General features: G+C 35.4%; 1 protein-coding gene across 1 annotated transcript; it reads right to left on the bottom strand.

Annotated features, from left to right (window-relative positions):
- Positions 1-366: 366 nt before the first annotated feature.
- LOC137392175 (MFS-type transporter SLC18B1-like) lies at positions 367-26,032 on the bottom strand. Its single transcript, XM_068078814.1, has 13 exons — positions 25,930-26,032; positions 25,343-25,490; positions 24,872-25,095; positions 24,213-24,286; positions 23,528-23,675; positions 19,534-19,602; positions 15,765-15,852; positions 10,272-10,411; positions 8,944-9,042; positions 4,215-4,315; positions 4,019-4,111; positions 3,525-3,693; positions 367-1,010 (listed from the first exon to the last, which is right to left on the bottom strand). The coding sequence occupies exons 2-13, from the start codon at positions 25,473-25,475 to the stop codon at positions 867-869; spliced, it is 1,482 nt and encodes a 493-aa protein (XP_067934915.1). The 5' UTR covers positions 25,476-25,490; positions 25,930-26,032; the 3' UTR covers positions 367-866.
- Positions 26,033-26,466: the final 434 nt, after the last annotated feature.

The raw sequence follows: 26,466 nt of genomic DNA, 5'->3' as shown, positions 1-26,466 counted from the left end.
AACCATGCTTCAACAAACGTGTTAAGAGTAGAGGTGGAGTGATGCAATGATTTCATTGCCTCACTTACCAATATCAACAAATATGCATTTGTTTCATTAGCATATTGCATTTGTTAATTTCTTTATTATTTTTACTATAGGTAAGGGCTACCTAGATGAACCAACCAAACCTGCTCACCAGTCATTCACTACATGGTTACAAAGACCGCTTAATTTATGTAAACGAGAATGTTCAACAGCTTATAACAGTATCTGAAATTTCATTATACAAAAATTTGTTCATTGGCCTTAAAAGTGTACGATTTGAAAATCTGTATACAGAAGCAATAAATGCTGCTTGATGAATACTGAAGGCGACAATAAAAATATAATGAAAATATAATATTTTACCATAGTACAGTAAAAGAAATTGAGCAACATCCAAGAATAAAAAATAGAGGATTTGTCTTCTTAATGGACAAACATAGAAAGATACTAGCAAACATATATGATCTCTAAAGAAACAGTATGTTGTGATGATATACAAAACCAAAATGTAGATGCCTATTTGAGATTACCTATGACTACTGTAGAGACATGGTAGTAGTCGGAGAGTTCAATAATAGAACATGTGAAGAGATGAACAATCATTACCTTAGGTGATAATTGACATGCTAAATGTATAATCTATGAATGGTTGCAGAATTATGCATATCTTCAAATGCAATATTCAATCCTACCCACCATTTCCATAAAGGTGGTATTAATTTTTCCGGAAATGGTATTTCAGGTTACGCCACCTGCTAAACACACTGAAAACATTGGTTGATGGATAAAATAAGGATAGATTTCATCATTGCACATTTAGATAGGAGTGAAGAGGACCTTTAAGCATTAGAAACGCTTCCATAATCTGGAGGCTGAGGATTCATAAGGTTAGTGGGTGCAGCCTCAGCTTCAACATTCAAAGGAACAGGAGGCCAGCGATGCAGAGACTTCATTGTCAACACATAGCCGAAAAGCACCAGACCCTATAAAATAACAGCCTCATATAGAAGAACAGCGAGGAAATTTAAACCCTCACAAAATTAGCAAGGAATATACATGACCAAATTGTGTTTTTTCTCTTCGGAAATTAAAAATCATATACTCCAATGTGAAAGTTTGAGCTTTGTGCTTTTTGAGCTTTTAAGAGCTTGTAATCACATTTTTACATATTTGGCACCTACAACACAACAGAGTAAGACATGGTGAATCTTTTGATTCCAAATAACTGTAATGTGAATTTTGTTGCAAGTCAACCTTTAAGGCTTGGAGATTGAGCTGGCCATGTTATGGTTGATACTCCATTTTTATCTATCCATAGTTTCACCATCTTGCACACGATCAAGGTGCACTGTTATCTTGAAACATCCAGTCATCTCCTTAAAACAGTGTTCTGGTACTTGGCAACATCTTGGTCAGCAGTAGCTTACATTCTTATATTTGGTAGTATTCATCATTCCATCACAATTATGGTGGTGACCAATATCACGAGCTACCAAGCATCCCCATACCATAACACTAGTTGGGTGTTTGATAGTTGACAATATTCATGGAGACCTGAATTCTTCAGCTGGCCTTCTTTTGATGTGATTGTTACTTGCATGGTTCTGGATAGTGAAGGTGCTTTCATTACTGAACAAGACTTCTTCCTAGTGCTCTGCATCCACATCACATGCTCTGCTGTCCGGTTTAATCATGGCTTCCTCTGCTTCTCAATGACTTGGTTTCCTACTTGGTTTCCTTCCTGCTTTACATCCTCTCAGCCTGTTTTCCAACAACGCAATTCTTACAGTTGAAGTAACCATATTAACACCAGCTGGCTCTTTCCACTCTATGCAGAGGTCAATATTTGTCACACATCGGTTTAGAGTTCAATCCTGGCATTCAACAGTGGCTCATTTTCTTCCTCTTCCAGATCTCCCTTCTAGCCATCATTTAATAGTGACATTTACACCTGTTTTGGAACATCCGACCTCTGAAACCGTCTTTCGCTAAGAAGGTCCAAACTTATATAAAGTTATAATCAGATATCACTTTTCTGATGTGAGGTGTTGCGACATTTTGATGCATAGCCTATGACCTTGCGAGCAATCGTCTGATTTTAAATACAAACTTGACAACAAAAAAACCAGCAAGCAGAATAAACTCATAAGCAAACTGCATAATGCTGCATGATGATAGAATGCACAGCATAAAGCGATGATATGTTTTACCACTAACAAGATTAGTTATCAAACACTGAAGATATAACATGATGACACTAATTCCATTCACCTCTGCTGTAAAATGATATTGAAAAGCTTTGTCTTTATTTTGCTAAAACAAGGAGGAATTTCTGTATTTAATGATATGTAATATGTGGTAATTAAATGGACTAACATGGCTCCGATAAGGGTGCCAAGATGAACAAAGGCGTGAATTATTAGGTGGTCTCATAATTTCTGACAGCATTGCGTGTAGGAACTGAAGTGTAACTTACTAGCCACTGTTAAACCATAAATGTCACGAACAACTTTTATCGTATTTATTAGGTAAATCAGACACGTTGATTCCGGATTTTGTACTCAAAATAAAGATTAGTCCACTAACCTTCAAAGTCATGAAGGTTTTTTTAAGCGTTTCAATATCCGTTTCGAAAACAACACAATCGGCATTACAAGCTCCGCCCATAAATATGCGACGAAACCTAGCTTTTTCAGGAACGGATGTTAGGAATGTTTAGTCCGATTTAGAATAATAGAGATGGGTGTCTTAAAACCCATTATTATCTAAATCCAGCATGTAAAATAATTTCAGTTTTTTATGAAAGGTATATAAACTATTTAAAATTTCTCGTAGCTTGTTACATGACGTTTAAATGGGCTGAACGCCGAGAAAAATGAGCTCAAAAAGCGCGGTTTTATCACAAGCTAGCGTTGTTATCACGCTTTTTTAAATATGCAATGCTAAATAGCTTATCTACCTTTCAGAAAAGACTGATATTATTTTTAAGGCTGAATTTAGATGTTAATGGATTTTAAAACACCCATCTCTATTATTCTAAATCAGTCTAAACATCCCTACGTAACTTCTGTTCCTAAAAAGCTAGGTTACGTCACGTATTTATGGGCGGAGCTTGTTATGCCGATAGTGTTGTTTTCGAGACCGATATTAAAACGCTGTAAAAAAGCCTTCATTACTCTGAAAGTTAGTGGATTAATCTTTATTTTGAGTACAAAATCGAAATTAGCATGTCTGATTTACATAGTAAATACAATAAGTTGTTCGTGACAGTTATGGTTTATGGTAGGTACATTCATGACAAGAATCCTAGGTGGGATATGAGTCGTCGGACTGTTATATGATTAAATATATGACAACTCCCATTTTATCATTCTGCTAAAGCAATACGTTTGCTAATAATGTTTTTTGTCAGCATGGGCATTGAAATTGAAATTTTAACTAAAAGATAACAGCTAGACACCAATAAACGAACTGGTTTTTTCTACTGTATGACTTACCACAGCTACAAGTACAATGGCACATATTGAGGAGGACCAGGCAAAGCCATACAAATCAGCAAAATAACCGGCAGCTGTCGGTCCCACAAAGCCTCCAAGGGAAAATCCAGATTGAAAAAATCCAGACACCAAACCAAAAGTTTGCAGGTTATCTTCGAAACCTTTTTCTCTAAAAGCATAGAATTATATATAGCATAGGATTTCCTTCACAAAAACTATGTTAAGTACATACTCTTGCGGAATTGCTTCCCTTCATATACTGCCTGCATCACCAACAACACACATAATACAAGAATATTAACACTATCTTATTGTTGCGAAAGTAGGAGGGAAATATACTGACACATATGCTGACCATCTGAGTGTTGTCAGTGCACCAAGAAATACAGATGTCACCTACCTGAGCATTGTATGTGAAAGAGCAATTACTGGTGTCATGTCATACCTACTCTGGTATCGTTAGTGCGAAGGAAAAATACACATGACACACCTACCTGAGTACTGTAAGTGCAAGAGGAAATATGGGTATTATTGATGCTCCAACAGCCAGACCAAGTAGTATTAGAGCTATGACAGTCTCCCATATTCTACAAAAAAAGTTGCTGGAGCACATAGATTAGCAATTATCAGTGTCAAGTTTATATGAATTGGAGCATAGCTTGTGAATATGGGTCACTCTAAATTACTCACGCTGTAGGTATAAATGATGAGAGGAGGGGGTTGGGTCCTAAAAGAACAAAGGCCACACCAGTCAGCCAAAATCCTCCAACTGACATCGAGGCTTGATAACCCTAAAACAATGAAGAATTCATCGGCTTCATTTCGTCGCAACAAGTTATATCCTTACTTTTCATGTTCAGGAGACATGCAGTATTGACTTGTGGGACAAGTGAGGGTGAGAAGCAGCAACCCCTCCTAAAATTGCTTGGTAGCATGATATTATATTCAGTCAAAGATGGATAACTTACCCACAGATAAGACAAGTACGCGATGAAGGCATACCTATCAATGAACCAATTTTACTAGAAAAAGCTAACAACTTTCTTCAGGATTTAAGAAAGGATACCACTGTGTGTCATGGTTAGATCAACAGGTGGAAGAAATGGAATTCTGTTGGTGGTCACAGAGTTGTTCGAGTGTTGGCTGCGGTCAAGGTTGGAGAGGTGAAAAACCGGAAAGATGAAGTGTGGACTCCATTACTCCAAACTAGACGGATGACGGTATACTCAATATGGTCAAAACAGGGTGGTTAGACAAGATAATGGTCGATGAAATATTACGCCATAAGAGAGAGATATGCAGTAAACGGAAATTGCTGAAAGAAAGACTGACTGGTACCTTTGCTCTAGTAAATCAGGCACTGAGAAGGAAGTTCCAATCATAACAAGAGAGTTTGGAAAACCCTGCTGTTTAAAAATGTTAAGTGGTCATGTCAGTAAAATCTCAGTATCACCATAAGATTTGGATAGTGAGTGACATCTTTAAGACACGGGTAAGAGATCTTGAACGCCGAATGATCAAAAAAGAAAACGGCGTTCACATAATTGACAACTGTTCAGCCCACCCAACTATAAATAGGCTTTCATCTACCAGGCTTCTATTCACACCACCAAATACTACAAGCATACTGCAACCTATGAATCAAGGAATTATTGGAAATCTTAAATACTACTACCGTCAGCAAGTTTTGCAATTGACCGTTGATTACATAGACACTCATGGAAGAGTACAGATGCGTCTATAAATGTCTTGCAACAATACGCTGGGTACACAGAGCACAGGATTGGGTCACGAAAAAAAAACCATTGCCAACTATTTTCACCACAAGCTTGGTCATTCCAACTCTGATCAAACAGATGTGACTTCCAACTGCTGACGATAATGAAGAAGGTGATAAATCTGAATCTGTTATTACACGCAATAGATCCTACATCCAATGTAACAGCGGGTAAGTAATCTTGAAATAGCTTAAGCTGCTACAATATCGTAAACTCAACCTATTAAAGATGTGGTTGCGTCAAAAAGGTCGATTTAATGAAATTAAGACCAATAAAAGGCTAAAACATCAGCTACAATTTGATGTCATTTTTGTCTTTGTAGACCAATCCTGTCCAGAGATATATACGTTTGAATGAGGCCATATTTTAAAAAGCTCACATTCCAGTGGGTGCTTCATTCGTGACATAACTAGTGATACATCTGAAAAGAGTCCACGAGCGATAAATATAAGGTCGCTTCATTAGCCAATCATCAGCACGAAATTTTTATATAGGTCGTAATAAATGTTATCACTCGTAAAACGCGTTGTCTGTGATCTCAAATTTAGAGATTTTACTTTGTTATTAGATCACATGGACATCGATATTTACTAAATTAATTAACATCGTTACTTTAATGAATTACTCGATCGACACGATTTATTGACGAACAACAGAATTGTAAAAATTGCTGTAAAGTTACTGTGAAGGTGGCTTCGAGTTTTCTGGGAATCAGGCGGTTAAAGTGCTACGGAGGAAGATAGGAGAATGGAGGTAAATTTATCTTTTACTTTTGAGTCTCCTATAGATATACTGTTGAGGTTACACTAAGATTATATTTCCCTGTTTGAGGTTATAATGTAATTTCCTGCGCGTGCGAGATACATATGTAGGCCTACAGTGAGTTCTTGACAGCTTCTTTTTAATCCATAGCATCTACATGTAGCAATACAATGGCTTAGATTGATGAATATACTAAAAGTAATATTTTTAGTACTCATTAATACATGTACTAATTAATGAAATTATAACTTTTGCTATCACCAATAACCGTTTTATAATTTTTTATCGTTTCACCTAGCTATATTTGCTTCAAATTTTCTGCGGCAGTTTTATCTAGTAAATTAGATTTATGATTTGACTTTGGATGTTCACTTCTCACTTGTAGAAAATGAAGAAAATCGATTGATCAATGCAAATCTTTAGCTTCCAGAACCAAAGCTTCGAATCGTTGGCTTGGCGTACTTATGCTTTTGTTGAACATTTATTCATTTTTAAAATTAAACTCGCAATCTATGTAACTCCCAATTTGAAAGCTTTCAGTAGATACGCGTTAGAATGACATATCTATGAATGACATATATTTATTGCATTTGTTTTAGTGATTACAGGATGTTTATGTGGTCCCACCAGCCGAAGCAGCTTTGTCAGTGTGGAAACTGCCATAAATAGGAAAGAGAGACTTGAATGTGTGTTGCATAAACCATTATGTTTTGTTTGAGTTTACTGCAGTAGATGAATTTGTCTTATTGTATCAGCTGAAACTATGTGAGTGGCCACGACTTGATGGATAGTTTTAATAAAAGCTTTATGCCAAGATGAAAATTTTTTTCTAGTAAAAATTATATAATAAAATAATATTGTTGAAGATAATGCAAAACATGATTTGCAGAACATTGAATATATCATGCACATATATGACACCTGTGCTGAAATCTTTTCTGATAGATGGATTTATGAAGTGCAATCAGAGCTGCATGGACAGGCACTTTTGCATAACTCAACCATTTGCTTAGTATAACGTTAATGTTATACTAAACAAAATGGAGTGTCGATAACGTTGGCAGTAGTACTGCACGATATAATTCGATGTGACGATATATTTCAGTGGATGATTTTATATTTGGTCAGTTTTCAAGTCGATATGAATATCGAAGCCAATATTTTATCGAAATATCGGCTTATTTTATTTTGGAAAACTAGAGTTGTCTAATCTCTTTAATGTAAAAAGGTGACAACTCCTGTTTTTCAACCGATACTAACCAATATCCTCTAATATTGTTTATGTTAAAGCCTAACAATATATATCGAAAGAAGACAACTCCAATGTTTGATATTTTCCGATATTCGATATATTTAGAGACCAAATAATCAAATGTACATGCAAAGATATCGTGCAGCAATAGTTGACAGTCGACTATACAACGTACATGACTTCTAAGGATGTAGTTGGTTTCGCCACATATTCTTTTCAAAGACGCAGCTTGCTTATTTTACTTACGGTAGTAAGAAACTAGTTTTCGGTGTGGGGAATGATATACAGCCCCACCCCAGAATAGGCGACGGGCATAATGTGGGCGGGGCTTTTGGGAGGCTGTATATCGTTAGTGTGGGTAGCGACGGAACATTGCCAATACAAAGACCTTATTCTACATAGTTTGCTTGACAGAATTACCGTAGACCGGAAGAAATGGTAGTCGGTACTAAGATGTTTACACAGCATTTAGAAGAAGCTAATATGACAAGTTTTTAATTTTCCTTGTTTGAAGCCTTTGAGACATTGGTAATAATGTATCTGTAGCTGGATTTAAAATTTTATTCTAGCCAAATACAAACTATTATACTGCACATTATTGAATTATACAAATTATTATTATAGCAAATACAAGATAAAATATATGCCAATAGAGCCGCGTAGGACTAGACTTTTTATCGCAAAAGCCGATGTCAATACAAGAGATAGAGACAGATTGTATCACGCGTTACATCATTTTGGGCAAGTCTGGGCATGTTTTTTTGGCCTGAGCCTATTTACCGCGATCGAATTTTTTTGATTTTAATCTTCAAATATCTTGACCATGAGATCACCTAACACAACAAATAGCATATTAACTGATAGACAAAGAAAAATACTTTCTTTTAAAATCAACTCAAATTTGACGCAACCACATCTTCAAAGTGCTAAATTTATGACTGTTAATGTTATGTTGAATAACAAATGTTTTAAAAATAGTGTCCCCTTTACGTTCATGTTTAAATTTTATTATGCAGATGAGCTTTTAGAGGCTGATGCAGAAATTAGTGTTGCTGAGCACTTGAATGATGCATAGATTGTGCTGTACATCACATCTTGCAGTACCCTAGATGATTCTGATGAATAACATGAGAATGAGCCTGATACTATTGAACCTGCCACTTACAGCAACTGATGCAAACAACGTTTTAGATGTCCTCAGATGTTGTATAGATATGAGGGAGTGCAAGGACTATAATAACCGTTTAAAGTCTGTATCTACACTCAGTTACACTGTTGATCTTTCTCACAAAAATCACTTGTAAACCTTGACTACACTTGATAATTATTTTAGATGTAGCAACTAATCAGATGTAAAACACGCTTTGTTGCATCGGGCTTTACTTGCAACAAATAATCTATGTTTTTGACTTCTCTATATATAGTAGTTCGTGCATATACATGCACCTAAAGATAAGTACACACATTTATGACAAGCTCAGACAGGTTGAATACTCTGATAACTCTAACAATTTTGGTTGGCTCTGTGACGTTTAAGTTATCCAGGTTTGACTGTATATAATATACCACAACATGCATTTCAGAAGCTATCCGGGTAAATGAATCAAGAAATAAGAAGTTGTCTTACCTTATCACTGATATATCCAGAAAGAGGTGCACTGAGTGCATACACCCCAGGGCCAATCATAAAGATGAGCCCCACCTGAGGGATTGTCACACCCTTGAACTACAAGTAGTACACACAATAACCTTAGTCTATTCCTTCAAAAACAATGCATTTAGAAATGTACGGTAATAATTTAACATTCAATCAAACCTCTACGCACAGAGTTAATTTCTTTGGAGATAAACTTTAAATCTTAAAAATTTTACCAAATATGTTGAAGCAAATACTAACTTGAGAATACGCTGTAATTAATTCATTCCAAAACTCAACAACCTATCACAAACTAATTTCATTTAGCTTTCAAACAAGAGCATTACATAAAACAAAATAGAAAACTACATGTATATAGAAAATTACATTCGATGTAAAAACATAAATTTATAAAAGTGTTGATTATTACCTTATCTCAGAGACTCGCGAATCGACTTGTAGTCTTAACCAAGCATAAGTTCGGAGACAGAGATGGGAGACAAGGCGGAACTTACTCTAACAGACTGGATATTACTTACACCAACTTTGCTTATATATTGTTTATTATTTTCCATTCTTAAATTTTATTATTAATTTTTATTAGAATTTGTTAACGCCGTACGTTGGAAACTACTCTGGGTATAAAGGAGTCAAATGTATACTTAAACTAAATACAGTGAATCCCGCCATACGAAATTAATCCCTTTCTGGTGTTAGCATCGTAAGGCGAAAATGTCAAATGGAGAGAGTTATGGAAACCCATAGTAATTATCTAATGCAAACACCTCCTGGTAAAAACATCACAAATTTATATATGCACAGTAATTAAAAATTAATAACAAGATACATGTAGTATATCAAATTTTTATGTCTTTAACTGGAGAAAATCTTGGAACGTATTAGAGCATTTACATGTATTTTACTGATCTTATAAAGTAAAATCCCTATAACTTAAACGTTTCTGGAATGTATTACTTACAATGTAGGAGCCCCTACTGCACTTATAACGAATAATGCTGAGCTGAGACAGAGAGTGAGCATCGTATCTCTTTCAGGCATTGCGCGAGAGATTTTTGCGAATAGCATATCGACATCTTCGTTATTCCGACGCATTCAGCACACCGACTGCCAAATTTGAAATTCGAGAGACATTTTTGTTGATGTTGTATAGGGAAAAAAGCCGTCTGGAGAGGACGAAAAAACATCGCGTGTTCCACATCGTAAGGTGAAATAATGTGAAACAGGGACATCGTAAGCTGGGGGATGCACTGTATTGTAAGAGGCTTGACCAGTAAAATCAACCTGCAGAATGTACTCACAGTTGATGTCATCCATGGACTGAATGTAGGGTCGAGGAAGCTGAGCGCCATGCCACAGCTAACGATGCACAAGTAGATGACAAGACAGCCCGGGATCTTCAGTATGGCCAGCATACTGCCAGAGAGCTTTGCCACATTATCTACAGAAGAGATTACTTCAGCTCATCTAATCCGTCATTCTCAATGTGTCGCAATTTCAAAAGACACTTTGCAAAGTAATTAGTGTGTTTTGCAATGGAGAGACTTGAAGACAAGATCCACTAGCCATCATACAGACAGTCGATCTAGCTTTTAAAAAGCTGATAAGGATTTCTCATCTTGTTGCATCATCACTTTTTATAGATGATATCTGGGTTCGAGATTCCAAACTAAAAGATTACTGCATTCTTAAATACATCAATTACTCCTCTCTGATCAGCTTCGATACACAACATGGCCACGATCTGGCACTATTCTCAAGGACAAGGTTAACTTGACTGGCAACCTTCTAAGTCACTTCACATATATCATTCTTCTACCAGCGTGACAATTGGTAGATGTCGAGCTACTCTCCCATTCAAAATCAGATCTATGTATTTCAAATGTAACCACTGCAAGTAACAAACTGGACTTTTTTTGCAAAGAGTACAAATTAACTTTTGCAAAGAATACACATTAGCTGATGTCTATTTGCTTACGCTTCTAGAAGCCAGTTCTTTAACCTAAAAGGACATACTTCGTAATAGTGCCTTATGTAAATATTGACCAATTAAAAAATTCTCTTTTTTACATTTACCTAATACTTCTGTAATTAAAAAATTTGAAAATGTGTGTGTCTGCATTTGACTAAATGTTCACGTGTTCTGAAACCCGAGAACCCAGCATCTACTATATGTATTATATAACATAGAAAGTGTTTCATCACTACTGTTGTAACAAACATTTCATCACTCTATCGCAACCCAGGAAGTACACTACAGCATTGGAAGGTTAAATAATACTGTATATATTTGAAAAAAATCATTAAAAAAGAAACTTTAGAAAGTTCTTTGGAGATAGAAATCTTTTTGACGCATATTTACTGATCCATTTATTCACAATATTTCAAAGTGATGTATGTTAATTCTAATTGGTATTTTAAGCATAGCAACAATTTAACAGACATTTATAACAGACATGGTATAAAAAAGTATGTTACCATCAATACACAACATAAATGACGCTTTTCACAATTAGCCAGTGGATTATTGGGTATTCAAAAATCAATGGTGTGAAACATGAATTGTTTTTTGCTTTGTCTGAACACCAGTCTAGCCATCACAAGCTCCAAGGTATTAACTCTTTAAAGTCGAAATTAATTTCCAAAAAATATTTCAAATGTCAACATGGGCATATATAATATTTTATAACTTGCGAAATAATTGGTACATCTTTAAAGGTTGACTTGCAACAAAATTCACATTGCAGTTATTTGGCATCAAAAGATTCACCATGTCTTACTCTGCTGTGTTGTAGATGCCAAATATGTGGAAATGTGATTACAAGGTCTTAAAAGCTCAAAAACGAACAGTTAATCACAGCCATCACGAAAACGCTGTAGATTGGTATCTCTTTATTTTGACGACATACTCAAACATTGTGCTTATTGTTTTTGATCACGTGAATTTAAAAGCCAATAAAAGGCTCCATATATAACATCTCATAGCACTAGTTTGTAACAAACACTTCGGGTTCTACCGGAAAGCTCGTATCAAATATAGATGCTCATACCAAATATAGAATACTTTACAGTTTTGTTTCATCTTGGTCTAATCATCTAGTTGTAATCTGATCATGTGACCCGAACTTCCTGTCAAACAGCGCGAATAATTTCTGCAGCATTTGTCGACTATCACAGGTGACCAACAGGCTCGTCATGTTTATCAGCGGATGATATGCACTCCTTCGAGCTGAGGTTAAAAAATTAAACGAATTTTTATGGTAGGTTTTGAAATATCAATGCTCAAAATGAGAGCATTACGATGATGATGATATAGACGCATAAGGACAATAAACATGGTTTTATTGAACGCGTGAAGTATATTTGTTGAAAATATTTCGACGATTGAGGTTGCATGAAAGTGTAAACAGAAACCATCGTGTTCAACTACGTCCCATTTGAGCCGTTTTGGAAAGAGATTCCAATTTACGGAGTATTCGAGATGGCTGCGATGAACTGTTCGTTTTTGAACTTTTAAGAGCTTGTAATCACATTTCCACATATTTTGCACCTACAACACAGCAGAGTAAGACATGGTGAATATTTTGATACCAAATAACTGTAATGTGAATTTTGTTGCAAGTCAAACTTTAAACTGAAAATTACACCGTATTCAGCTTGGAATTTTCTTTTTTAATGATATATAAAAATAGCTAACTTTACTAAATGCTTTCATTTTATAATAATGGAAGAGATAGGATTTACAAAAATTATTTCTAAACCGCCCCTAAAACGCAGGAGATTATTGGCTATAAGAACAAAAAGTAGTGTAACACATGTTTTGTGACCTCTCGTGTTAGTTATGTCTATCATAGTGAACGCTGAAACCTTGTCATCATAGTAGCTTTTTTATTTTGCATTACAGAGAACATGTTTCCATCAAGCACCACATGGAGTTATGAGTAAGATTTCATATAACTTTTAACAATTTATTTACTTTTTCATGTGTTTTATTTTTTATTGTTTATACTTGGTTCTACGTTTTTATAATTTTTTATAGATCATAATAACGTAATATGATAAGCATTATAAGTAACTATAGTGATCATTAAAGATTAGATGGTGTATTAGCTTCTTTACGTTGTGTAGTAGTTGTTCTAAAGTGTTTGGCCCTTGTACTGATAGCAGGAGCAGCAGTAGCAAACCTTTTACCTTTACCTCCATCTTTGCCTTTTTCTACTACTACTGCTAGCTGCAGCAGAAGAGGTAGAAGGTGAATCAGAAATAGTCCCACAGCTCGTAAAAGACCCATTGGCATCAAAGACGCTTGTAGAAAGCAGAATTTGATCAAAAGTACTTGTCGAAGGCATGTTATTATCAAAAAGTAACGCTAGTACTAGTAGCATTGTTGTTACTAGTGTTACTACCACTAGTAGTTGCAAAAGATTTATCAGAATGATAAGAAGAATGCCTTTCATTGCTATGTAAATTATCTGGACTTCCTTAAATTCAAGATCATCCAAGTCAAAATCATTCTCATTTACTGTTAATTTTAGCCTCTGACTCTCAAATAGAAAGAATATTCTGAGTGCCTTCAGCACTTAGAACATTCGCATGACTGCGAGTAGCCATTTTGCCAAAAAGGGTGATTTTACCTTGATGAAAAGCAGGAACGGAAAAACATAAAGTGAAACGCACAACTTGTTGTTGCAGTTGAAACAGAGTCTATGTTTTAGAACAATCTTTTCTGTACAAAACCAAAGAAATTTGTTTCTAGACCTAACACTTACTGAAAAACTGCCGAAACCAACAGCGCCTGTAAAAACCGGTAGATGGGTGAGGAAAACTAGCTAGCTAGTTCTGTTGTTCTATAACTTTGCTAAAACGCTTTTTTTTGGTCGAAGCTGAATAAAAAATTCCTGGAGATTTCACAAAACAAAACTCACGTTGATTGTGTTGCTCGTTTCATAACAATAAGAAAAATTAAAAGGTTATGGAGGAGATAGGCAGGAAGCAGAGAGTGACAGAATGTAGCCATATTAGATTACATATGGGTGTGGTTCCACGACACACAGGTCTATCAATGCTAAATCAGAAAACTTGACTTGAATTACTTGCACAGAATACAACTAGCTTAGGATTAGTTAGACATTTCATGTAGAAAATCTCTAGAAGTTGAAGTTGTACATCAAAGGACTTATGGTGAACCCTTGAAAATTTAATATCAAAAATGGCCCGAAGCTTTGAGGAGGAAATTTTGACTCCTACCTTCTCTATTAATCTTAACTTAAATAAAACAAAATCACACTAACCCTGATAAGAATGACACCTGATTGATGCATCAAGTTTTTTATAAGGAATGATCAGGTGTAAGGCAACTAACTGATCTCAGTCCAAGCTAGTTAAGAAAATTCTCTTGAAACCACTATTAATGTTTGGGGGGGGGGGTGTGAAATGACTTGGGGCTATGTTTTTAATGTTCGGTATGGTTACTGGACTCACCTTTGTTTGCTTTATACCCCAAAAATTTTGGTGTTTGTTATTTCTTTTTAAACTTTGTTTTCATTGGGGATGGCATATAAAAACTGGTCGACAAAGTTCCCCAAAGCCTAAAAAGCAAAAGCACATATTCTTCACTTGGAAGGAGCCATTCACCAAAATTATTAATTAATTCACCAGTAATTATTAATACATGTACTAATTAATGAAATTATAACTTTTTGCTATCACCAATCATCGTTTTATTTTTTTTATTGTTTCACCGAGCTATATTTGTTTCAAACTTTCTGCGGCAGTTTTATCTAGTAAATTAGATTTATGATTTGACTTTAGATGTTCACTTCTCACTTGTAGAGAGTGAAGAAAATCGATTGATCAATGCAAATCTTCAACTTCCAGAACCAAAGCTTCGAATTGTTGGCTTGGCGTACTTAGGCTTTTGTTGAACATTTATTCATTTTTAAAATTACACTTGCAATCCCCATTTGAAAGCTTTCAGTAGATACGCGTTAGAATGACATATCTATGAATGACATATATTTATTGCATTTGTTTTACTGATTACAGGATGTTTAAGTGGTCCAACCAGCCGAAGCAGCTTTGTCAGTGTGGAAAAATCAGTCATTTTATTGAGTACTATTAGTGAGCCATTAACTTTCTTCTATGTAATACACCCTGTGGCCAAGATGGAGTCAATGTTCCATGTAATACACCCTGTGACCAAGATGGAGCAAGTGTACCATGTAATACACCCTGTGACCAACAAGATGGAGCGAGTGTTCCATGTAATACACCCTGTGACCAAGATGGAGCGAGTGTACCGTGTAATACAGCCTGTGACCAAGATGGAGCGAGTCTTCCATGTACACCAGTATCAATGTTTGGTCAAGGAATGGTACATCCTGAATTGGTTTGGCTGGTGCAAGCCTGACAAAAACAGTCTGAGAGCAAGGCCGACAAGATAGGGCAAAATAATATGCTACCAAGAGCAGACAACTATCTAGCATACAATACAACAAGACAGCTATCTCCATTACTCTAGCCCTCTAAGTTATAATGTGTCAAAGATATCGCCAAACAATATGAGTTAATCTTTGAAGATACAAGGCTTTCAAATTTAATACTACTAAACAAAATAGCAGTGAGTTGTTTAACCTGTACATTGTGCAGCTTGTTCTTTGCTCTAAGATAGTATAGTTAAGGTGGGCTCATGAAACCACCCTAACTTAGCATCCTACATTGAGCTATAATGAATAGCGCAATCAGAATGGCAAGCACGTATAAAAGGGAGGCTGTCAGAGTGGAGAAGAACTCACCAATAGGAGGAAGGATAAAGAAGGCAGCAATAGCCGTTATCCATACCAAACAGCCAATCACTATAAATGGTAGCAGGTACCCACCGAGCTGTAAATGTATCAGCATATTCAACAACACCTCAGCAAATGACCAAACACCAGAAAGTACAAACAGAGCAAAAATGTTACTTTCATTTTGTGTTGCACATTGGTTGTGTTAAATCCGTAGACAAAATTTTGATATAGTATTATTTTATCAATTGGTATTAAACTGGTAGACTCCTATATTTTTTTGATTGAAAATTAAAATCCTGAATATGTTGAATTAATAATAGCAATTCGTGGATCGAAGTATGTGAATAAAAGAAGGTTACTGTTCCAGCAGACGCTATTCATCAAAAATTTGAATACGACGATACTGGTACCTCTCGATAATGGTACAAATGTAAAAATGAGATATTGGACTTTGTCTGGTGCTTTATCTGACCAAACGGAGAGAGAATGTAGAAGCTATTCCTACCCGAGATAATACAATTGTCCGTGACGTGAAAAATATTTCCCTTTACCAATTTAGCAATCAAACTTTACAAAAAACCGGAAATAAAAGTGTAACTCAAATTTTTTTTTCAAAACGGCGCATTTAAAAATTACAAATTAAAAAATTAAGTGATGGTAGCAAAAGATTAGTCTTTCAACAATTTCTAGTTTTATTATACTAGAAATTCCACTGTCATACAGCCCACGACCAAAGAGATGGCCAGAGATACTGGCAAAAAAATAAAGGGTACTGATGGTTGAGAAATGCAATATTAGCAATCAAATGGCTCTGCAGTGCAATAGGATAACTGCAATGGTAGCTGTAATGTACTGGGTGTGGGTGTTATTATATACAACAATAAGCAATAATGAATGGAAAAGATGTTTATATTTTCCCCCTGCAATAGGAGAAATGCAATATTGGCCAATATTAGAAGTAAAATGCACTGATATTCTTAGAATAATCAATTTTATTAATATAGTAATAATAGAAAAACAATACACAATTTTGATTACATTTCAAAACGTAATAGGTAGCAATATCGAGAAGTGGTATTTATATAGGTTTTTAGAAAATTTATTTAAAAAGTGTTTGGTCATGACAAACAACAACAATGAAAGGAAAATATTACACGTTTATATCTCTCCCTTGCAATAGGAGAAATGCAATGTTGGCCAATATTATAAGTAAAATGCACTGATATTATTAAAATAACCAATATTGTTAATATAGTAATACAGCAATAATAGAAAACCTATGAGCGTTCATGCGTCTCGAAGATTTCTGCAAACTGCAGCAAAATAAAAGCTGTTATTAAAGTGTTATAAAGCTGTAGGCCTAATTTACTGTAATGTATGTAATTCAACAACAATAAAGAAATATGTTTATTATAACTCTGAAATGCAAAATTAGAAGTAAAATGGCAAGCTACTGTGTACTATACACAGTTTAAAAGTTGGTTGCGTTGAATGTGGAATGGTTTTGATAAGCGATCTTTAACAGAAAGCGAATAAGAGTATTCACGCGTATAAAACTGTAGCAAAATAAAAAATGTTCTCGTCATGAAGGGGCGTTGTAGTTCGGCCCTAGCTTGTACATAAGTTGTAAAGAATTTCGGTTAACGTTTCAAATAATGAAACCTTCGGTGATTGGACAAAAAACACAGGCTGATAAACTGTGTACCACAATTTCGTACCTGTAAATCGGTCTACGCCTCAAACGGTCTACGTTTATTACAGAAACCTTCGAATAAATTCGATTACAAGTGAAAAATGCCATAGACTGATGAAATGAGCACGGTTTTATCGTGAAATGCGCACTGCTAAATAATTCTACAATCGGTCGCACGGCTTTATTGGCGTTTCAATTTTCGGTCTTAACTTTTATTAAACCGAGCTTTTCAAGCTTTTTGTGGCAATTTACGTTCAAATTAATCCGTCTATTTGTGTATAATCCGATCAGATGGGTAAGTTTTAAGATATTATCGGTGGTTTACAAAGACTTGGTAACATATTTAAATAGGTTTAAATGTGTTTTGTATCGTTATTATACTTTAACGACTTTAAATTCCGATGCTTAAATTTTTTGATGAAATTTCTTGACGAGGGTTCGTCTCATTGTTGATGAATAATTTTCGTAAGTTGTGTGCGCATGCATTTATCATAAAACTCCCACACTTCCGCTCCGCTCGTGTGGTCGTGGGATAATTTTTACAAGCAAAAATATTTTCATCTCGGCATAAAGCTTTTATTAAAAATATTCATCAAGTCGTGGCTACTCACATAGTATTAGCTGATACAATAAGACAAATTCATCTACTGCAACAAACTCAAACAAAACATCATGGCTTATCCAGCACGCATTCAAGTCTCGCTTTCTCCTTTATGGCAGTTTCCACACTGACAAAGCTTCTTCGACTGGTGGGACGACATAAACATTCTGTAATCAGTAAAATAAGTAAATGTAAACAAAGTAGATGCAATAAATATGTCATTCATAGATATGTCATTCTAAAGCGTATCTATTGACAGCTTCCAAATTGGGAGTTAAATAGATTGTGAGTGTAATTTTAAAAACGAATAAACATTTAATAAAGGCACAAGTACGCCAAGCCAACGATTCGAAGCTTTGGTTCTGGAAATTAAAGATTTGAAATGATCAATCGATTTTACCCACTTCCTACGAGTGAAAATAATTTGTAATCATGACTCTAATTTACCAAAGAAAATTCGAAAAAAATATTATAGCTAGGTAAAACGGCAGATAAGCTATGAAACGATGATTGGAGATAGCAAAGAATTATCATTTTATTAATTAGTATATGTATTTATGACTATAAAAAATATTACATTTACTCAAGTATAGAAGACTCTAAGGTAATTTACCTCCATTCTGTCTTCTTCTGCAGCAAAACGCTGCTGACGCCTGTCAGCTTTGGCCATAGGCTGTCTACTCTAATCTTTTACTAAAAGTTGCTCAGATAACTCTGAGTAGCGGTCGCTCGAACTTGAAGCCATTTTAAAACTATGTATAACTTAGTAATTGTTGAAACGCGTTGAATCAGTAACGAGTAAATGAGAATGAATTCTCTAATTGGGAGAATCTTCGAGATCACAGACAACGCGTTTTACGAGTGATAACATTTATTACGGCCTATATAAAAATTTCGCACGCATGATTGGCTAACGAATCGACCTCATATTTATTGCTCGTGGTTTCGTTTCAGATACCTTGCTTGTGACGTCACGAAATAGGCACCCGCTGGAACGTGAGCTTTTTAAAAGAGGGCCTCATTCAAACGCATATATCTCTGGACAGGGTTGGTCTACAAAGACAAAAATGGCATCAAATTGTAGCTGATGTTTTAGCCTTTTATGGGTCCTAATTTCATTAAATTGACTTTTTTGACGCAACTACATCTTTAAGACTACTGTAACACCAACTCCAGTAAGTTTTAACTGCTGATTGATGTTAAGTGCTAAAATACTAGTAAACAGATGTTAGTGAGTTTGATATATATATCTATATATAGATATATATTTACATCTATATATACATGTATATAGTTTAAGTGCTCCCAGTCATACCACACTGAAGTAATCAAATGTTTCATGTCGCTGGTAGTTTTTATTAGCAATGAAGACAACCAGCAACTTTATTCATCTTTATTGGCTTTATTAAATTCATCTTGCTAATGGTAATATAGCAAGATGGTCTGACTGCAATGATGGAACTAGGAGAAAAGCTACTCACCCCATAGAGAGCACCACCGATGGATGGACCCAGGACCATTCCTATACCGCTGAACACTTCGAGTGTACCCTACAGAATATACATAGTACAACAAAATACTAGCAACTAATAACTTATTGTAATCATAGCGCCTATGTTGAGAGGCACAGTTGCTTAGTGCAAAAGCAAACAATATTAGAAAAGTTTCTAAGATGTGCAAATACACCAGTGAGTCAATATCTAGGATGTACATTTTATAGGTGGCTTATTCTGATAAGATACATCTCGGACAAAAGAGGGACAACTTCAATATCCAACCCTCATAGCTTAAACCATACGTGTAACAGCCATGAATAGGTTTCATCATTTGTTTCTGGGTAAATCAGACACGCTGATTCCGATTTTGTACTCAAAATAAAGATTGGTCTACCAACTTTCAAAGTCATGAAGGCTTTTTTACAGCATTTCAATATTGGCCTCGCAAATGACACAACAAGCTCCGCCATAAATAAGACGCAGCCTAGCTTTTTAGGAACAGAAATTGGGGGGGGGTTGTTTAGTCCGATCTAGAATTATAGAGATGGGTGTTTTAAAACCCATTATTATTGTAATTCAGCCTTCAAAATAATCTCACTCTTTGATGAAAGGTAGATAAACTATTTAACATTGTTCGTAGCTTGTTGCAGGATATTTAATAGGCCGAATGCCAAGAAAAATTAGCTTGAAAAGTGCGATTTTATCACAAGCTAGTGTTGTTATCGCGTTTTTTTCTCGGCGTTCAGCCTATTAAACATCCTGTAACAAGCTACGAGCTATGTTAAATGGCTTACCGTAAAACCTCTAATTGAACGCCACTGCTATTTGAACACCACCTCCAATTGACCGCTGCCCTGAGAAAAGGGTTGAAAAATAGACCGCAGAAAAAAGAGAATGTATCAGTTATTTTGATGTTGATGAAGCAATGGGCAAAAAATAAAACAATATTGCAGACCCGGAATTCATTAGGTGAGTGATAGAACTTGGCAGTTTATTACAGTTATTAGTGTGGCAGACTAAAATACAATTAATATAGTTGGTGGTAGGTTTGTAGAAAGTATCTCAAGTTTTAGATTTAATTAAAAAAAGATTGGTCGATCCAGATACCTAACCTTGATATCCGTGCCAATACCGATACCAGAATCTAAGCAACTCTAGTCAATATACCAAGGAATTATGAGAACAAGATTATTAGAGAGACTTATGAAGGAAATTTTAAAGGACTTCCTTGAAATTCTTTTGACTAGTCCACATTATTCAGAGTAAAGAACAAATTTGGACCACGACATAGATACCGTAAAACCTCTAATTGAATGTCGCCTCTATTTGAACGTCACCTCCAATTGACCGCCATCCTGAGAGAAGGGTTGAAAAATAGACCACCATTTTGACATAATTTGATCTTTACGAGCCCATAATATCAACTGATCAGTAGAAAAGTGTCCACAAAATCGTATTAATATGGAATCGTTTATATCAATAACATTTAATTCTCTCTTTGTCCAATTCCAAAGCTTTTCTTCTTTTTTTCGTCAGAACTTTGAAAGCAACACCGTAGACATAATCAATAACGGTCTCAGGGTAGTAGTAGCTCTCTGTTTAATGTGCCCTTTCTACTTCGAAGTAGCCTACATATATAGAAAACGGTTTAGGTTTACGATGGTAGATGAACTTTCAAAGCAGCACTATAGAAATAATTACCGTCTCAGGCTAATAGTGATTCCTTGTTTAACGCGGTCCTGATGTTTCAAAGTACATGTATGAAAACAGTTTAAATTGACGATGGTAGATAGAACTTGGAAAATAACACCATAGAAATAACTACGAACTGTCTCAGGCTACTGGTAGTTCCTTGTTCAACACGGTCCCAATACTTCGAAGGACATGCATATAAAAACTGGTTTGCAAGTTCTGGACCAAAGGTTATATGTTTGGCAAGCAAACTTTTAGCACTGCATCAATGCTAAATGCAGCACGTGAAAGTTTTGATCAGAAAAATTGTTTGGACGCTAATATCAACTGGTTCAGCAATACAGAAGAAAAATAGAAGCCAAAAGATATTGTGGAAGGTATTGGACAACAAGAAGATGTTTGTTCCACCGAAAGCAACAATCAGAACGCAGCTATCCTAGCAAACGATGGAAATATTTTTGTTTTAAAAACTTTAATATTTGTTTCGGCATGTAATATAAGTTTGGTTCGTTTATGACACTTGTTCATGAATATATATATATATATATTTGTATCATTTGATAAATTATTGTTGTATAACTTATAAATATACAGATTTATAGCATGTTATTTAATAGCGTCCTTGCAGCTATCTTAACAGAGTTTACAATGGATCGATGCTAATAACTCCACTTCTATTGCACATAAAAAGCTAGTTTTGGCTGCAAACTGTAGCAAACATATCAGTAAGTGCAGTGAAAGTTTATTCAACAGTGTTAAATATAGATATAACATAAAAATATGTCTACAAATTTAGAATTAAATAAAAATTGAAAACTAACTATTTAACAAATTACAAAGAAGGATACAGGTTATAATATCATCGCAGGTCAATTGCAAGCAATAAATATCAACTGGTAGAGATCTTTCCCGGTTTCTTGATGCTTATTTATTAAAATATCTTTGAAAAGTTAAAGGTTAGCATATTTGATACATTCAAAATGTTTAATATCGGTCTACTGGAAAAAGGGCGAAATATAGGCAACATTCGCATCGTCCGTAATAGGTCTAAATTTATCTTTCGACAATTCTGATGAGCTATTTGAAAAATAGATCGTCAGCCTCCATTTGAACGCCGCCTCAAATTTACCGCCTCCATAGAAGGGTGAAAAATAGAGCGCCATGGCGTTCAATTAGAGGTTTTACGGTATCTACTTTCCATGAAAGACTGAGATTCTTTTGGTGGCTGAATTTAGATAATAATGGGTTTTAAGACACCCATTTCTATAATTCTAGATTGGACTAAACATCCCCAACTTCCGTCCCTAAAAGCTAGGCTACGTCAAATATTTATGGGTAAAACTTGTTGTGTCGATTGTGTCATTTGCGAGACCGATATTGAAATGCTGTAAAAAAGCCTTCATGACTTTGAAAGTTAGTGGACCAATCTTTATTTTGAGTACAAAATCGGAAACAGCGTGTCTGATTTACCCAGTAAAAACAATGAAAGCTGTACATGGCAGTTATAGTTTAACGGGACTTGTGAAACATAATTTGTTATTTTGTGGTGCACGAAAATATATTCTCAAATAGAGCACTGAGTAACCATAAAGTAAACATAACTCAGCAAATACATTGTCATGAAAACATTCATTATAGCTTAGTGAATGCCAAAATGAAAAAGGATCATATGATTACAGTAATAAATGAAAAGGTGTTGGCGCTGATCAGATGATAATAGCTACATTAGGACCAGCCCACCCTTATGACACAAATTACTGTTGGCTGAGAGTTGAATGTAAGCTATATGGTACTGCAACATGGCTCAAAATAAGCTCCAACAAAACAGTCATAAAGAGCAACTACTGTTCCACTTTATCTAAAGCGTGTATACAACAATTAGTAATAATCATTGATAGCTATCCACAGTCATTCTTATTACCAGAATATTAGAATTTGTGGAAGTTAATTGGGAGAAACAGTAATTGGAAAAAATTTCACATGCACAAATACATTCACTAGTATATCAGTCTATATCACAAATCTATAGGCCATATATGTGCAGGAACGGTCATAAGCCACTTGAAATAGACCAATGTACGACAGCCAGACACTTAAAGTGGGATGCGTATGAAGGAGCTTTTGCAAAATATAGAAGCTAAAACATATAGCGTGAGTATTTCTTGATGATTATTTTCTGTGAGCATTGTTGTTATATTTGCTTAGCCGGTACATGAGACTTAATATTGACATTATCTAATTCAACTTTCACGTAGAGAACAATGAAGATAAAAGCCTTACTACTTACCAATGCCTGTCCAACATTCTTAGGAAAGGTGGTGGCCATGATGGCAAAGGAGGCAGTGCTAACCATCGAACACCCGTTAGCCTCTACAGAGCGGCATATAAAGCACATGGCTACATACACTGGACCATCGGGACATCGGTCAAGAAACCTGTATAAAGCATCAGTTAGGCCATCAGGCTGAACTACTATTTTACATAACACTATATATGCACATAGTTACATCAGACAGCATACAATATTATATTAACTTATTATGAAAGGAATTCTTTTTAGAATAACTTACATGGCACAGGAATATGATTATAAGAAACAGTTGTTATATTTAAAGGTAAAATCTCTGCTGTCACCAACAGCAAACCTTCCCAGGTAAACGGTGAACCCTACAACCGCTTTCAAAATACTTGGCATCCTAGTTAGACCCAAACCAGAAAAGGACCAGGCTCTAGAAATACTTCATTCCACATTTCGATAGATAAATCAAATTCAATGATGCTCAGCACCAATTTGCACCATGAATAGGCTACAATCTCTACCCTAGCGCAACTACATGTAACCATCCAAAGTAACCAGACCATCTGTTATCAGATAGCAAACAGAAGGTCAAGTAATGACTCAAGCAATGATCCACAGCAACTTCAGTGATAAACAAGCTTCACACATGTAGTGCTTGCTGACTTTGACTCACCCAAATGATATGCTGCAGCCACCAAGAATGAATGAACCAGAAATAAACATGTATTTAGCACCCATTTGTCGAATCTACAAAATTAATAGCATTCAGTAATCAATAATGTTGTAGAAATTGATTAAACCTCTCAAAAGGTCTTCATGTATGTTGCGTCTACAAAAATCTCTGGAGAACTTCCTGTCTGCATATCGCTCGTTGCAGTCGCTTTCTGTTTTAAGTCAGCTCTGTACCTCAACCCCAATCTACCACAGACAAATTTCACCAATATCACATTCGGCAGATTCTAAACAACCAATTAAAAAGTTCATGTCGTTCACATAAAATACAGCATGGGCCAAGGAGGGATCAACAAGTCACAAAGTTCCACAAAAAGCTATGTGAGTTTTAGCAGCAAAACGCAAACAAATTGCCTGCAATAAAAGGTGAAGTTTCAAATTCTCTGCCTTAAATTTAAACTAATACCCTTACATTCCGGGTACTCTCAGTGGCGGATCATAAATTAATCTGCCCAACAGCCATTTGAGAAACAATTGAGCAATATAGTCTTTGACCAGAATCTTCCTGCATGACTAGCATCATGCAGGAAACTTTAACATGCTTCAAAGTTCCCTTTTAAGTATTTGAGGAATAATTTAAGCATGCTGAGATGTACTTACAAATATACCATATATTGGTGCTGTGACAAACATTACAAGTTGAAATACTCCAAAGACGAGACCAACTTCCGTTGCTGTTGCGCCTTTTTTTGCTGCTTCAGTTGGGTAGAAAGGCGAGATTATTCCAAAGGATATACACAGAGACACATTCATTAATGATAAAGATATAGCAGTTAGTATTTGCTTTCTAGTCCATTTTTCTGCTTTAGGCACATCCTTGGAATCTACAATATGATAAGACCTGTATCAGTAGGTAGACCTTTGAGCTCTGATCTACAAGATGGAAGACCACCAGATCAAAGAAACCTTGAAATTGGTCGTTGAGTTTGCCCAAAGTTATCATCAAATGTATGGCCTAATCTGAGCGTGCCTCTTACAATGCTCATTATAGAAACTCCTGAAACACTTGTTCTAACGAAACTCATGCAAAATTGAATACAGATAACTCAAGAACAGTAAAGTCAAACCAACCTGAAGAGCTGGTTTCCTGAGAAGGCTCATCTGTTGAATTGGCTAAATCGGCATTGATACTACTAGCAGCAGCGTTGACGCTACTAACATTCTCTCCTGCTGCCGGTAGTAAAGTGGTCTTCTCAGATGACATTATCAGAAAATTACTCTAAAATAGAAAAGAGCATTTGTTTGTATCACCATTTCTGGTTCTAATAAGAGAAAAGATTAATTTTGCCTTTCAATGTTTTAAAATTTGCAAAAAAATTTTTAATAAAAATATGAAGCATTCAAACAGGTTTTCATGGCTTAGATGAGTTTCTATGATGTAGCCACGTTTCCGCGGTATTAATAGGTTTTGATGCTTGAAGGATTTCCATATTTGTTTATTGATTTTGATGGTTTACAATGTCTGTAATAATTAAACTCGTCATGGTTTTATCTGATTAATTATTGTCTTCCGTTTAATATTCGCTACAAACCACACGATCATGATCTCAAAATCTATTCTTCATTATCCAATTTATTTATAAGTTACACAAAATCCAGCATGTGTTACTAATTTACAAAACTAACTCTAAACAAAATCGTACAATAGTTTGAATAACCTTCAATTTTGTGTTAAAGTATACTCACTTCAATAGAAGCCAACGATGTTAAAAGTGTGATAGTGCACCAAGCTTTTCGAAGCTTGTTCTGCGATCGATCGTCTGTTTTTGACACAAACTACGTAGCCCGACCAATGCGTTAGTCTGAGATTACACGAATCCCCCAACCACTTGTGAAAGGATATCATCTTGATTGGTTAAAAAGTACGATATCTGAATTTGATTGGCGACTTGCTGAGTGATACCGAGTGCAAATGCCAAAATGAATTTGCCGCAATTATGTAAGCACATGTACTGTATAAAACGATTACGTATTTTGTATTGTTACCTAACATCAATAAACATTACAATCATTATTGCTGATTGTAATGTTTATGTATGTTAAGTATATTACCAGGTAGCATTAGTATAAGCTCTTTAATATTATGAAAAAAAGAACTCGCAAAAGTGGGGTGGGGACAACTCTTATTTTTATTCACTGCGCCGGAACCAATGCTGCCGTCAATACAACCTGCTGAACCCAACAGGAGGGAGCTG

Source organism: Watersipora subatra, chromosome 3 (genome assembly GCF_963576615.1).
Source record: "Watersipora subatra chromosome 3, tzWatSuba1.1, whole genome shotgun sequence".
In the NCBI taxonomy this organism is placed as follows: domain Eukaryota; kingdom Metazoa; phylum Bryozoa; class Gymnolaemata; order Cheilostomatida; family Watersiporidae; genus Watersipora; species Watersipora subatra.
The sequence above is the reverse complement of the archived record's forward strand: the minus strand, read 5'-3'. Positions and strand labels throughout refer to the sequence as shown.